Genomic DNA, 15,055 nt, shown 5'->3' with positions numbered 1-15,055 from the left:
AATCCAACCTGAGGTCCATCTGTCCACCTCTGGTCTGTCAGCAGGTTGTCAGGAAGGTGGCTGCTGGGCAAACACCACAGGAGCAGAGTCAGCTTCCTAGATGTCAGAGAAAAGGGAGGGACATTGGATACTGCCCTGGGGCCACGGGATCACATGCCTTGTCTAATGCAATCAACCTAATCCCTGTGGACATTCCTGTTAAAAAATGACTCACACATTTGCATCACAGTTCTGTATTCCATGTATCTGATTTGGAAATCATTGGGTCCTGGATCAATGTTACTTACCTGGAGATCTGTGTAAACCTTTCTGAGCTAATACTTGTTTATATACAGGTTCACAAAAACAACACTTAAATGATTCTCAGGCACTTAGTAGATAAGAAATGAAAGATAATATTGAGTTTCTATGAATTTGGGTTACTGTGGTCTGAAGGATGATTTTTATGTCTCTACACTTAAAGATGTATTTGTTAAAAGAAATACATTTGTGTGGTTCAAGTGTTTGTAAGAAATACATAATTGTGAGATGAATGATACGATATTTTTTCCATTAAAAGTCCAGGTCTTTCTCTTCCCCTCTAGAGTTTGGAATAAATAACTTGTGACTTGAAAATGATGATTTTTTTTTTGAAAACTGGTGGTGGACTCCTCACATGTACATAATTGTCTAGAAGTTTTGTTAAAGACTCAAATATAGAGATGAATAAACCATTGGTGGTACACTGAGAAATCATTTTGCAATCTGTTCTTTGAAATTCTTCTCTGGCTTCCAGATTTTGATTATATCTGTCAATACTTGGTCCCCACCTGGGCCGAGAGGTGGGTTCCATGCTTTCCTTCAGAGCCCTCCACAAGCTATTCCCCTTCTCAGTCTATTCCCCAAAGACCTAATAAGAGCAGGCTACAGGGACACTGCTACATCGATGTTCATAGCAGCACAATTCACGATAGCAAGATTGTGGAATCAGCCTAGATGCCCTTCAATAGATGAATGGATAAAAAAAAAATGTGGCATTTATACACAATGGAGTATTACTCTGCATTAAGAAATGACAAGATCATAGAATTCGGAGGGAAATGGATGGCATTAGAGCAGATTATGCTAAGTGAAGCTAGCCAATCCTTAAAAACAAATGCCAAATGACTTCTTTGATGTAAGGGAAGTAACTAAGGACAGAGTAGGGACGAAGAACAGGAGAAGAAGATCAACATTAATAGAGATGAGAGGTGGGAGGGAAAGGGAGAGAGAAGGGAAATTGCATGGAAAGGGATGGTGATCCTCAGGGTTATACAAAATTACATACAAGAGGAAGTGAGGGGTAAGGAAAGAATAATACAAGTGGAAGAAGTGTTTTACAGTAAAGGGGGTTGAGAGAGAAGAGGGGAGGGGAGGGGAGGGGAGGGGAGGGGAGGGGGGATAGTAGAGAATAGGACAGAGAGCAGAATTCATCAGACACTAGAATGGCAATATGTAAATCAATGGAAATGTAATTGATGTAACTGATGTGATTCAGCAATCTGTATACGGGGTAAAAATGGGAGTTCATAACCCTTTTGAATCAAACTGTGAAATATATCAAAATAGATGTAATGTTTTGAACTACCAACAATAAAATAAATAAAGAAATAAATAAAGAAAGAAAGATTTGGATGATGTTGAAGAAGTAGTAGAAGAAACTGGTGAAGAAACAAAAATCAAAGCGCATCAACTGACTGTTCAGATGATGCAAAATCCTCAGATTCTTGCAGTTCTTCAAGAAAGACTTGATGGTCTGGTAGAAACTCCAACAGGATACACTGAAAGCTTGCCTAGGGTGGTCAAAAGATGAGTGAGTGCTCTCAAAAACCTTCAAGTTAAATGTGCACAGATAGAAGCCAAATTCTATGAGGAAGTTCATGATCTTTAAAGGAAGTATGCTGTTCTCTGTCAGCCTCTGTTTGATAAGCGATTTGAGATCATTAATGCAATTTATGAACATCCAGAAGAAGAATCTGAATGGAAACCAGATGAAGAAGAGGAAATTTCAGAGGAGCTGAAATAAAAGACCAAACTAAAAGATGAGAAAAAAGATGAAGAAAAAGAAGACCCTAAAGGAATTCCTGCATTTTGGTGGACTGTTTTTAAGAACATTGACTTGCTCAGTGACATGGTTCAGGAACATGATGAACTACTCTGAAGCACTTGAAAGATATTAAAGTGAAGTTCTCAGATGCTGGCCAGCCTGAGTTTTATCTTAGAATTTCACTTTGAACCCAAAGAATATTTCACAAGTGAAGTGTTGACAAAGACATACAGGATAAGGTCAGAACCAGATGATTCTGATCCCTTTTCTTTTTTTTTTTCTATGTTAAAGTTTTATTTTTGACTGACACAATTGTTGTAAATATCTATGGAATACCATGTGATATTTTGATACATGTATACAACTGTGTAATGATCAAATTAGGGTAATTAGCTTATCCATCACTTTAAACATTTAATCATTTCTTTGTGATGAAAGAAATTAAAAATTAAAATCCTCTCTTCTAGCTATTTTGTCTTAGGCGAGCGCTCTACCGCTGAGCCCCAGCCCCAGCCCTTCTTCTAGCTATTTTGAAATAGATGATATATTATCATTAACTATAATCACCCAATTATACAATAAGACATCAGAACTTGTTCCTCCTACTGACTGTAACATTGTATCCATTGACCAATCTCTTCCTATCCTCCCAGCCGTTAATAACTAATATTCTATTCTCAATTTCTATGATATGAATGTTTTTATATCACATGAGCTCATGATGCATTTGTCTTTCCATGCCTGGCTTATTTCTTTTAACACAATGTCTTCCAGGTTCATCCATGTTAAATTGATAGCATATCATTATTTTTATAGATGAATAGCATTCCATTGTGTGGTCCATTTTCTCATCCACTGGAAATGCAGTCTGACTTCTTTATCCATTGATCCATTGAATAAATGTGAAATGCTTCATGAATTTGTGTGTCACCTATTCTTCTCTGTACCAATTCGATTTTAGTATGCATGCATATTTGGGGATCCAGGTCACCGTTGAGTATTAAGGTACATCTTGCATTAATTAGAATTAACTGGAGTGCAAAAGTGATGGGTGGAGCCATAGCTTCTAGGGCTCCAAACCATTGCCACTGGAGCTACTGCAGTTTCCACCATGGGTGTGATGGGGTCACACTGATGCCACACTTTAAGTCCTGAAGCACCACGGGGATCTGAAAGACCACTGTAGTCTGGGGCGGTAGGGCTATGACTCATGACTTGGTCTTTTCCCTCGATGAGATAACCCTGATCCCTTTTCTTTTGATGGGCCCAAAATTATGGGTTGCACAGGGTGCCAGATAGATTGGGGAAAAGGAAAGAATGTCACTTTGAAAACTATTAAGAAGAAGCAGAAACACAAGAGACATGGGGCAGTTTGTACTGTGACTAAAACAGTTTTCTTTAATTTTTCGCCCCTCCTGAAGTTCCTGACAGTGGAGATCTGGATGATGCTGCTGAAGCTATTCTTGCTGTAGACTTTGAAATTGGTCACTTTTTATGAGAGCATATAATCCCAACATCAGTGTTCTACTTCACTGGAGAAGCTATTGAAGATGATGATGATGATTATGATGAAGAAGGTGAAGAAGTGGATGAGGAAGGGGAAGACGAAGGAGATGAGGAAAATAATCCAGACTATGACTCAAAAAGGATCAAAACCCAGCAGAATGCAAGCAACAGTGAAGCAAGATGTATGTGCCTTGAGAATAACCTGCACCGATCTACCTTCTGCTTTCCTGGAAACGATGAATCTCCATCATGTGATGAGCCTATTGCAAGTTTTTTGTTGTTTGTTTGCTTGTTTTTGTTTTTGCAGCCTAAAATAAAAATGTCAAATATTTAAAAAAAAAAAGAAAAAAAAGCTAGATAAAATATGTCATATATTTCAAACCTAATATAATTTTCAGATAATTCTGAGATCAGAGATAAACCAGTGGGAAAATGCAACATTTGTACAATTAATGTGTTCATTAGATTGTTGGATCTGAGACACTTTTTTCAAAGGCATTTGAATTTGTAAATTATTTCACTTGTGAAACAGAGCAAACTAAATGTAAATTTCAAAAGGAACTCATATGCAAGCTGTAACTGTGTACCCTTTTATCTTGTTTTAATTGAGATATGATCATTGTTTCTACCTAGAGTGTACTTTGCAATGTTTTGATACTTGTACGTATTATGGATGTCTATCATTTCATTTGGGTGAGAATATACAAACAATGTCTTCTTTCTATTTCAAGACATAGAAACATTATTGTAGTCACCTGGGTGGAACTAGAGGACATTGTATTTAGTGAAATAAGCTACATACAAAATGGGAGTGATTTTGTTGTGTTAAAGCAGAGCCTCAGCTCTCCATCCTCACAGCGCAGATGCTGGACCTGTGGAGTCCCAGAAGTTGGTTTCAAACACATGTTTCAGTCCCCCTTGCAAATGGCAAATCAAAATGGAATTTGTGCCTTCAATCCACAAAGAGTTTTCACTTACTAATTTCCACTGTGATGAGGCGGAAGTCTTGACTCTAGTGACTCCATTTTGTGAAACAGTCATGACATGTAGAAAGGTCATGACTGGGGCAAGTTGTTTTTTTGTTTTTTGTTCCCTTTTGTTGTAGAAACCCTCAAAACCATGGAACTATCTACCTGGGCTTTGTTTCTGTAACTGGGGTAACTGGGCTTATTCTGATTGGCTAAGCCTCCTACCACCTGACTGCAATCTCCCGCTTCTGTAACTTGGCTGGCTTGCATTGGCTAGATCCCCCTAAAATCCCTTTTGTGGTTTTTTTGGCTTAAATATGAGGCACCACTCTGACTATCTCGCATTTAGAGAGTAGAGTGTTCACCTCTGGACAGCAATAAAGGCTTAATTGGAATGGCAATGTGTGGCCTGAGAGTTATTTGAGGGTTTTGGTATTGGTATAACACCCACTGTAAAAGTCATGCAAAAATAAAACCAATTTCAATGGCCAGAGACTCACACGGTTCTGATCCACCACCCATTCCTGACATCCAAATTTCCTGATTCCCCAGGCCTGTTGAACACTTCTCCACCTGCTCCCATACACAATAGAGACTTCAAGAGTTTGAGATCTGTTAAGAAGAAAATGTGTCTGCTAGGGTTGGGGTTGTGGCTCCATGGTAGAGCACTTGCCTGGCATGTGTGAGGCACTGGGTTTGATCCCCAGTACTGCACATAAATAAATAAAATAAAGGTCCACCAACATCTAAAAATATATTTTAAGGACATAAAATGTATCTTCTAAACACAGCACCAGTGGCCTCACAACTCTCAGCTTTGACTTGAAGGATGAGCAACCTCCACATCCTTGCTTGTATTTCTGTCTTTTTCTTAGAGAAGAGCCATTCTAATGGAGCAAGAGGGTATTACATTGTGACTTTAATTTGCATGTAACTGACAACTGATGATACTAAGCATTTTTTTCATGCATTTTTTTGGTCATTTTTATGTCTTCTTTTGGAAAGTGTTTATACATGTCATCCATACATTTTTATTACAATAAAGTTTGTGGTTTTGTGGTTATTAAGATTTTCTGTTTTCTCATATACTCTGAATATTAACACAGTCAGATGAAGGGTTGTTTAATATTTTCTCACATTCTGTAGGTTGTTTCTCCCTGAGGATGTGGAGGAAATGAGACTTTTATTCACTTTTGGTGGGAATATAAATTAATTAACCATTATGCCAAACATTATGGAGTTCCCTCAAATAGATGAAAATAGATATCCCATGTGATCTGGGTACCCCCAGGTTGGGCTTGAATCCATAGTAATACTCATCAACACATCAATAAGATACCTGAACATCCATGTTTATAGCACCTCAATCCCACTAGCTAAGACAAGAGATCAGCCCAGTTCCCACCAACAGAGGACTGGATACAGAAAATATGATGCATATATACAGTGGTGTAGTATTCAGCCATAGAGAAGGAAAAAGAGCTGTCATACACAGCAAAAAGTGTGATCTGTAGGACATTATGTTAAGTTATATGATCCTGAAACAGTACTTCAAGTTCTCTTTTCAAGTTCTGAGCTTCTCCTTTATAGAAAGACCAGTGATTATTAGTTATATAAGGGTGTGTTTGAGATGGTGGGAAGGGGGTTGGATTTGATGTGGGCACACCATGTGCGTGTACAGTACAATCACACAGAACCCATTAATACATACATTTAAGAAGAAGTATGTGAAAACATGCCAAAGACTTAAAGGCTTTTACTCTAACTGCTCTGAGTCATTCCTTCAGGCAACTCCTGGATTCCAGGAAGAGGTCGGATGGATAAACACCCTGTGATGAGTCCATACTACCACCAGGCGGCAGTCCACTCCCAAGATAACCACCAAGCCATCCACCATTGGCCCAAGACTGCCTGACTGTGATTTTGTGCTCCCCTTGTCTACACTCCAGGAGCTCACGTAAGCACCCCAAGGCAAGGCTCAGGAAGTAAGCCCCCCATCTCCCTACTCGGGGTGAACTGATGAAGGTCCTTTTCCTACTTTCACCATGGCTGGATTCTTCAATTAGTCTTCTGGGACAGCTAGGAGAACCTAGCTTAATGGCCCCCAGAGCCAGGGACTTCAGCCTAGCTCTCCAGGAACTTTGAAAAGTGTCACTGAATAATGTTTTCACTTAACAGTAGACTAAGGCTTTTAAAAACTGTCTCAATTATGCCCAGACAACTTGAAGAAACCATGGCCTAAAAACTAAAGGAAAGCCAGAAAAATGTTTTGTAAAGTGGAGAAAAATTCAATTTTAAAAAATTAAGATTTAAGGTATAAAAATGGAATAAAACAAAAATTCTGGAATGGAGACGTTTAATAGCTAAAATGAAAAATTATTAGAGGATTCCAATATCAAAATGGAGGAGGCAAAAGAAATCATCAGTGAGCATCAGAAAAATGAAGTGAAATTTTCAGTGGAATTCCATCCACTGCTCACAGATGGTCCTGCATGTTAGGCCTAGGCTGCTTTCTTCCTCTGGGCAGACTAGGCCTATTATTGCCCAGGCTGCTGACTCTGAAAGGTGGCCTCCTGGGAGGCACTGCCCCTCATGGGCAACCTGTTGGTAAACCCTTCCTACATCCCTGGTTCTGTGATTCTACCACCTTGTGGACAATTTTCCTTGGAAACTCCCCAAGAGCCTTGGCTCAACATTTCATCCTTAGGACAGGAGAGCCTCACAGCAGAGAGAAAGCACATGAATAGCACCCACGTGGGAAAGTCTCCAGGCAGACTTCTACATTAGGACTCCCTACAGTGGCCCAGAATGATTTCACACAGTCCCTGTAGATGAATCCCAGTAGGACATGAGCTCTTCTGAGAAGAGGGCAGTCCTAGAAGTCCCCAGAACTAGAACAAGCTCTGTTCCCAGCAGGCACCAGAACCAACTGGGGACACAGTACGGCAGGTGTGGACTCCTGGTAGAGCCACCAGCTAGGTCTCTAATTTGGCTTTGGACAGTCATGTCACACTTGCACAATGCTAAAACCAATTGATGATGCATCTCTAAGAACGTATCCCTGTGGTGAAGTAACACAGAACTACTGATTGATTTTCAGAGAGGGCATTATGGTTTAGATATGAGGTGACCTCCAAAAGCTCCTGTGTAAGAAGATACAAGAACATTTAGTGGTGAAATGTGCAGATTATTTTGACCTAACCAGTGCCTTAATCCCACGGTAGGTATTAACTGGGTGAAACTGAAGCCTGGCAGGGTGTGGCCTAAAGAGGTGTGTCTTGGGTGTGCCTTTGGGTTGTGAGTGGAGTTCTGTGTCTGCTTCCTAATCGCCATATCCTGAGCTGCTTTCCTTCACACCCTGCCACCAGGATGTTCTGCCCACCCTCGGGCCCAGGTCCATGGAGTCAGCTGTATGTGGACTGAGACCTCTGAAACTGTGAGCTCCAAATAACTGTCCTCCTCTAAAGTTGTTCTCATTAGGTCTTTTGGCCACAGAGATGAGACAGCTGGCTAACACAGGGTGTCTGTCTATGTTGCTTAGGCTGGCCCTGAAGTCCTGGACTCTAGCACTCTCCTGCCTCAGCCTCTCAAGCGGCTACAACTGCAGGCACACCCTACCCATACATGTCCCTCTACAGCAGGAAGAACAGGTGTGCTTATCCTCGGAGCTGAGTGAAAGGCGGGGCTAGAGATACCTTCCACTGCTCAGCGTCTTTGGGAGACAGAGGGCCTCTAAGGAGAGTGGATCTTAATGGTTTAAAGAGGAAAGAGTAAGGGTTCAAACTTACCTGAGATCCCCCTCGTTTACTTCAGAAGAAAGTGTGATTCTTCACTGATTCGTACTTACTGAGTTCTCAAGTTTCCATATAATACCGTTTGTTATGGTTCAGATGTGGTGTCCCCCTAAAGCTCAAGTGCAAGAAGGTTCAGAGGAGAAATAATTGGGTTGTAAGAGCCTTAACCCCAATCCCTGATTTAATCCCCGGACAGGGATTAACAGAGTGGAAACTGAAGTGGTAGAGTGTGCTGGAGGAGGTGGGCATTGGGGCATGGCTTTGTGGTGTACATGCTTATCGGGCCAGTGGAGTCTCTCTCTCTGCTTCCTGACCACCAGGTGAGCCATTTCCCTCTGCCACACCCTTCCTCCATGTTGTTCCTGCCTCCCCTAGAGCCCTGAGGAATGAAGCTGCTGTCCATGGATGGAGACCACAGGGACTGAGAACCCTAAAATGAACTTTTCCTCCTTACAGATGTTCTGGTTGAGTCCTTTAGTCACAGCAGTGAAATAGCTGACTACAATAATGTTGTGTCTTGATTTTTCCATTTTAAACCAGACAGATTCATTTGTCAACATGAGCAATTAGGATTTCATTCTCTTTCAGCGAACATTACTGCCATGAGTACACAAGCATGCCTTCCACCCTTATCCCTCGATACCCCGCATAGGTCAGTATTCAGGGGCCACATTGTCATGGCTGCCGGGCCACGCACAGATGGCCTACTTAGCTCTGTCCTGCCCAGTTTGAGGTTTGCCCTGATGCTATTTTCTTCTTCTTAACATTCATCATTTTATATGTACTTACTTTAAATTCAACCATAAATCATCTACTATGTGAATCTCTACTTTAAAACTTCATTCTTACCCTGTGGTCTTCCCAGTCTCATTTTCCTGTAGGAGAGTTTGCTGGGGCTTTCAAAACTGTCACACCCCCAGGTGCTGCCATCTCCTATAGTTTGAAACTTCTTTGAGTAAATCCCCTCAAGGTTCCCATGCTGGATATCTGGCCCACAATATAATGGTACTGCTGTGGAGGGGCCATTAAGAGATGATGCGGTCATAAGGGGACCACCCTCAGGAAGGATGGATGGAGTTTATGGGACAGAGTGAGTTCCTGTGAGCCAGGTTGTTATAAAAGAGTAACCTGATCCCTCCCTGCTCTCTTGCTTCCTGGCTTGCACACAAGACCCTCCTGCCCATAGGGGAACTTGTTCATTGAGTAGCAGTTGAAAAAATTGGGGTACCAGGTGAAGGCTGAGTTTCCTCTCTGCTCAGGGGAAGCTGGCAGCTGAAGTTAATCGCCCCCAGAGCCAAGGAGAGGAGTAGTGCAACCTCCTGCAGACCTGTCAGGATGGGAGCTCTTTTGAACTTTGCCATAGTGTCCCCATGGACCTAGTGAATTCCAGGGACAAGTGGGTGGAGGCCCATCTCTCAAATAGCAACCAGGAAAGTTGAGGGGCTAGATGGGTGGTCCACCTCCTTAGGAGAAAATGGAGGCTTTGTTTTTATTTAAAATGTGAGTACAGGGAAGAAGTGAGATGATTGCCCCCCCCCCACATTCAGCTCGCAGAGGACTCCTGACTGCCAGGCCCATTAACTCCCAGAGAGAGTTGGGTTAGAAGCCAGGTCTCCAGGTAGTAGCTGGAAAAGCTGGAGCATGAGACATTTGGTCTAACTCCACCCAGAAAGAAGCCACAGTCTTGGTTTTATTGCTGGAGCAAGCTAGGGGAAGAAGCCACCAGAAGCACCCACATACCCATCCAAGACCCTGTAGAACTAATGATTGCCTGTCCCAGGTACAGGATAGATAGAAGCCAGACACTTGGCAGAGTTGGGACATTAGGTGAGCAGTCTGACCCTCTCCAGGGAGAGGTAAGGAGCTGAACCTCACAGCCTCTTCACTCTGTTCTGAGCCAGTGGAGAGAGGCACAGGGAGTGCTGTCAGGCCCCTTTATAATCTCCTCTGTGTTTGCATGGTCCAGGGGGACGAGCGAGGGCCAATCCCTGGCAACTTTCAGAGACACGCAACCTAGGAGCCAGGTCCTTGAGTAGCATCCATAAGAGTAGGGGCACTACCTGTGCAGTCCCACTGCCACTCTTCAGGGAGGAGAGTTAGAGGAATGGGAGAGCTTACCAGTCCCAAAGCAACTGCAGTTCCTATCTATGAATCCCCGGCTCTAGGCATGGTGCTGCCCTCCCTTGTATCCTGGCACGCAGCCACTAAGGAGGGAGTGAGGGATAAAGTGTCCAAACCTCCTCTGTTGAGTCTTCCAAGCTCTGTCTTTGGGATCAGTCAACAGTGTGCCTGGGGCGTGTTCAGCCCTGGGGTTGACTGACAGAGCTCCAGATTATCCAAATCTTGGAGGTCAAAGAGAAGATCCCAAGAGGTTTGCCCCCACTGATATCACAGCTCCTTCCAGTGTATCTTCCCCTTTTTAATTTTTGTAGCTGGTGCTTAGCTTTTAATGTTTCTGTTTCTTTTTGCAGCAAAGAGGTGTTAATTCAGCTCTACAGCCCCCAATCTTTACTTCAAAGGAAAGGCATTCTGCTTCACAGCGACCGTTCAGTTTTGCACAGAGTTTTCTTCTACGAAATGTTCCCCCTGCTAAGTGAAGAAAGCAGTTAGTCTTCAGTTAGCTATACTTAGCGACTGGAAGGAAAAATCATCACTAAGCCAAATTCAGAATTCTTGACTACAAAGTCTCCTAGAGATAGAGTATGAATCTAAAGTTCGAAAAATTGGCTATTACCTGAACACCCATGCCTGAGCTCAGAGCCCTGGGGCAGTACATGCAATGTCCTTACTAGATATTCAATTAGGAAGGACAAAAAATGTTCCCTCTGCCAAGATTATGCATAGCTTACCCAGAAACAAAAAGTCTTTTTTTTCTAACTCTAATAAACAATTGTTTCCAACAAGTTATTTTAATATCGCCAATTAATAGTGTCTAATACAGGGGGAAAGGCAGACTCTACTATTGGCAGAATCAGCAGCTTACTGATAGACCTTAATGTGCCTTGTCATGTGATCTTACAGTTTCATAGCTTTAAAGATAAAAGAAATATGGTGCTAGTCTTTCTCACTCTGTCCTTCAAAGAACAGGACTAGAAACTTGCAGTTAATTCTGGCACACATATTTAGAGAGGATAGGCAAAAGAGTTCATCCAAAATAGGAATTTATTAGAAAAGAATACAATTTATTTTTGAATGATTTTTTTAAAAATGGGAATATGAACACTCAGGAGAAACATTGAAGGAATTGGCAGTTACTCTTGAAAGTAATGCTTATTCTTAGAAAGAGTAAACCAAGGGGAAAGGGTACATATTAACTGCAATGTACATAAAATATTACCACGTTGGTAGTGCCCAAGTTAGGGTTAAGACCAATGTAAATCTGCTCAAATTGGACTATTTTAAATAGTCCGATATGCAACTGAGGATATAAACATCTGAACATATGATTAACATGACATATGTTTGAGGTGTTCAAACCCTGAATTGGGGCAGAGAATAATAAAAAGTAACAATAGGGACAATAAAGCAATAATAATTGCCAGCTGTAAACACACAGGGTATGTTTCTGGCCCTGTTCAAGCAGTTAAGTGAATATAGAGATTGCCCCCAAGCAGTCACCTTCCCAGTCAGGTGTTTAGTTACAGAACCTTTGGGTTTTGCTGGACACTGAGATACTTAACTTAGAATGTCAGCTTCTAGCTTCATTTGTCAATATGGCCATGTTATTAAGTTGGGCCCAAAGAAGGAGGGGAATGACAAGCACTGCCTGTGTTTAAACTTGTCCCTCAATGTCTCTACTGAGAGTTCATGCTCGACTTTTAGAGCGTCTTTTGAACCTGATCATACAGTGGCATGGTTAGGATGTCGAGGTTGAACTTCAGCCTAATCTCAGCATAACTTGATGGAGAGCCTCTAGCCCAACCTAGTTGAATTTGGGGGCTTTTTGGACTTTTGTATAAAAACAAAACAGATTTCCATGTTTTGTTAGTCACTCTATTTTTAAGTTTCCTTATTTTAACAAGTCACCATGTAATTAATGTAGCAAATTCCTTAAATTAAAAGAAATCCTATTATCTCTTCCACTTATAGAGAGGAAACTGAAGTACAGAATTCAAACAGCTGATGAGGATTGAAATGGAGATTTAACCTTGAGTAGCTGAAACTCCTGATCTCTGTCCCCTTATTTGACCATTAGATGCGTACTCATCTGTGAGACTCTTCACAGTTGTTGTGGTCATAGAGTCATAATTTGGGTCCCAGTTGTGCTTGTTGTTGGGATTCAAGCACGCCCGGGCTCAGCTCTGGAGATAGCAAGCTCTTAAGAATCTCCTTCTACATACTGACGTGACTAATGTGGAGTCCTGGTTGTGGGCGGAGAGAACAGTTTAAAACATATTTTCCTGGCTGGAATCCACCTTCTGACATCTGTGGAAAGAGGCTGGGAGCAGAAGCTAAGGGGCTGATTCTGCAAGTGAGAACCTGGCATGAGGACGTTGCTCCTGACTGCCCTTTGGTCTCACCCTACCTGCTTTCAAGAATGATCCTTTAGAAGAACCAAAGGCTCAAGAGAAAGTGAATCAAGATGTTAGTGGTTTTAATGATACATTTTTTTTAATCACTATGTGAGACTGAAAGAATGTCTGAAATAATCTAAGGATAGGAGAATTGGACCAACTAAGGAAACACAGAAAACTGCCAGCTACAAGCTATTAACTTAGCTTAGACTACAAAGGCTTTATTTTCCTAAATTAGCAATGTGTTTGGAGGGTACCTCTGGGACTTCCTCTTATAATACTCAATCACTGTGGCCTGTGCTGAGGATGGGTTGAAGGCTACAAACTCGGAAAGAGATGTAAAAGTAAAAAGAAGCCCAAACCCCTTGGTAGAGGTTTTAGGAAAACAAATGAGATAACTCCTGGTGAGAGATGACATGGGTCAGTGGGTCCCTTGGCTCTATTTCTGAGCACAGGACAGAATCCCAGGGACTAGTTTGGCCTGGGACCTTTATAGGACACAAGAATGAATGAGAAACTTTTGTAAAAAGCAGACCTTTCTTATCCAAAGACAGATCCTGAACCAGTTGCCACTTCTGCCTCTCTAAGCACTTTCCTCTTACCTGGGAAAATTTGAGCAACAAGAATGAGGCCAGCAAAAATTAAGGAAAATATTCTCATGGCTTCAGACACCTGTGGAGAGAGGAAGAGGGAGGTGCAGTAGCTGGAGTCCAGCTCTTCAGTCAAGGGAAGTTGGCAAAGATTCACTCTACTGCTCTGAACTGGCTTTAAGTCAGCCTTGGTCTGAAATGCTCATTGGGAACACACTGTTTTCATGCTCCAGTGAGTAGCGTGTGGGAGGACAGGTCAGACTTTGCCTAGTCACATTATGAGAGTGTAAGAAGGAACCTTGTCTGGAATACTCTATTCTGTGACTCTGTCTAGACTTCTCCCACATTTCCTTCAACCCCCATCTGGAGGACCACCAGTTATTCCATAAGACCTACAAACCCAACTCATTTTCTTCTCATTTTAAGATTCTACATATGACTTGCTCTTCTTATTTTTACATGTTAAAATTATTAGCATGTATTCAGGGAAGAAATGTGGGGTTCACTTCCATATCTGCACAGACCTTGTGATGGGAAGCCCATCCCCTTACTTCTGCTCCTCCCATCCCCTTTCTCTCCTGCCCCTGCCCACTTCCCAGGGCCTTACCACTCCTCTTCTTTATGATCATTTTCATTTATTTTTCTTTCATTATTGTTTAATTCTCAAGACATGATACTTGTCTTTCTGTCTGGCTCATTTGATTAACATGCCATCTTCTAGTTCCATTCACTTTCCTTATTCTTTATGGCTGGGGAATACTCCATTGTATTATATGTAGGATAGGCTCTTTCTCCATTCATTTCTCTCTCTCATTTTAGTATGTTTATTTTACTTATTTGTTTTTGTGTGGTGCTGAGGATAGAACCCAGTGCCTCACATGTGCTAGGCAGGCCCTCTACCACTGCACTACCACCCACCCCTCTATTTTTCTCTTGATAGGCACCAAGGCTGATTCCATATCATGGCTATTGTGAAGAGAAGCACATAAAATACAGATATACATGTGCTGAGAGCCACAGCAGAGTTGGAATGGCCCCTGGAATTTTGCCAATAGTATTGGTTGAGAGGTAAGCCATTAAGATGATGCTGGATTGATTCGGTTGTATATTAGACCTTTACTGTCCACCTCGCCTGCTACTTTGGAGTTCCCCTGCTACTTTGGAGTTCTTGTGGGGATTCCCAGAGAGTTCCCATTGGTTGGGAAAGTGCAGGAGGAGGGATTTCTGGAGGAGGAATTTCGGGTTGGTGAGTTCCTGGAGGAGCCGTGTGGCATTTGGGGGAGTTCCCGGGAGCGTGTGTGGAGTGTGCTGGTGGAGTTCAGAAATAAAGTTTGTTCCTGCTTCAGTGGCTCATGATTTGTGCCCAGCCAGACTGCAGCATTTGGGGGCCTATGTGGGGAACGCCTGAAGCTCAGGGGTAAGTGAAATTGAGGAAAAGCACTTCAAATGTTAAAGTGCCGCAGTCTGGCTGGGAAGGCGAGAGAATGGGTAACCATTTCAAAAAACAATGTGTTCTTGTTTTGATTTGTTTTGTTTTTGTTTCAAGCTGCCTATCCCTAGAACTTTCTCAGGCAAACTGGGAAAAATGGTTGGCTCAAGGTTTGAAGGTGTTCACCCC

General features: G+C 42.1%; 1 protein-coding gene and 1 pseudogene across 1 annotated transcript; one reads left to right on the top strand and one right to left on the bottom strand.

Annotated features, from left to right (window-relative positions):
* Nucleotides 1–1,642: 1,642 nt before the first annotated feature.
* Nucleotides 1,643–3,745, top strand: LOC144250074 (nucleosome assembly protein 1-like 1 pseudogene; annotated as a pseudogene).
* Nucleotides 3,746–10,779: 7,034 nt separating this feature from the next.
* LOC144250052 (beta-defensin 13-like) lies at nucleotides 10,780–13,507 on the bottom strand. Its single transcript, XM_077792417.1, has 2 exons — nucleotides 13,450–13,507; nucleotides 10,780–10,922 (listed from the first exon to the last, which is right to left on the bottom strand). The coding sequence occupies exons 1-2, from the start codon at nucleotides 13,505–13,507 to the stop codon at nucleotides 10,780–10,782; spliced, it is 201 nt and encodes a 66-aa protein (XP_077648543.1).
* Nucleotides 13,508–15,055: the final 1,548 nt, after the last annotated feature.

This window comes from Urocitellus parryii, chromosome 14 (genome assembly GCF_045843805.1).
Source record: "Urocitellus parryii isolate mUroPar1 chromosome 14, mUroPar1.hap1, whole genome shotgun sequence".
In the NCBI taxonomy this organism is placed as follows: Eukaryota; Metazoa; Chordata; class Mammalia; order Rodentia; family Sciuridae; genus Urocitellus; species Urocitellus parryii.
Note: the sequence above shows the minus strand (reverse complement) of the source record. Positions and strands in the feature narration are given on the sequence as shown.

Bases quoted from the DNA above. Each gene is read 5' to 3' on its own strand.
- LOC144250052 (XM_077792417.1), bottom strand. From the start codon at position 13,507: ATGAGAATATTTTCCTTAATTTTTGCTGGCCTCATTCTTGTTGCTCAA. The intron at 10,923-13,449 runs GTAAGAGGAAAG...TTCTTCACTTAG, and splicing joins TGTTGCTCAAATTTTCCCAG to CAGGGGGAACATTTCGTAGA.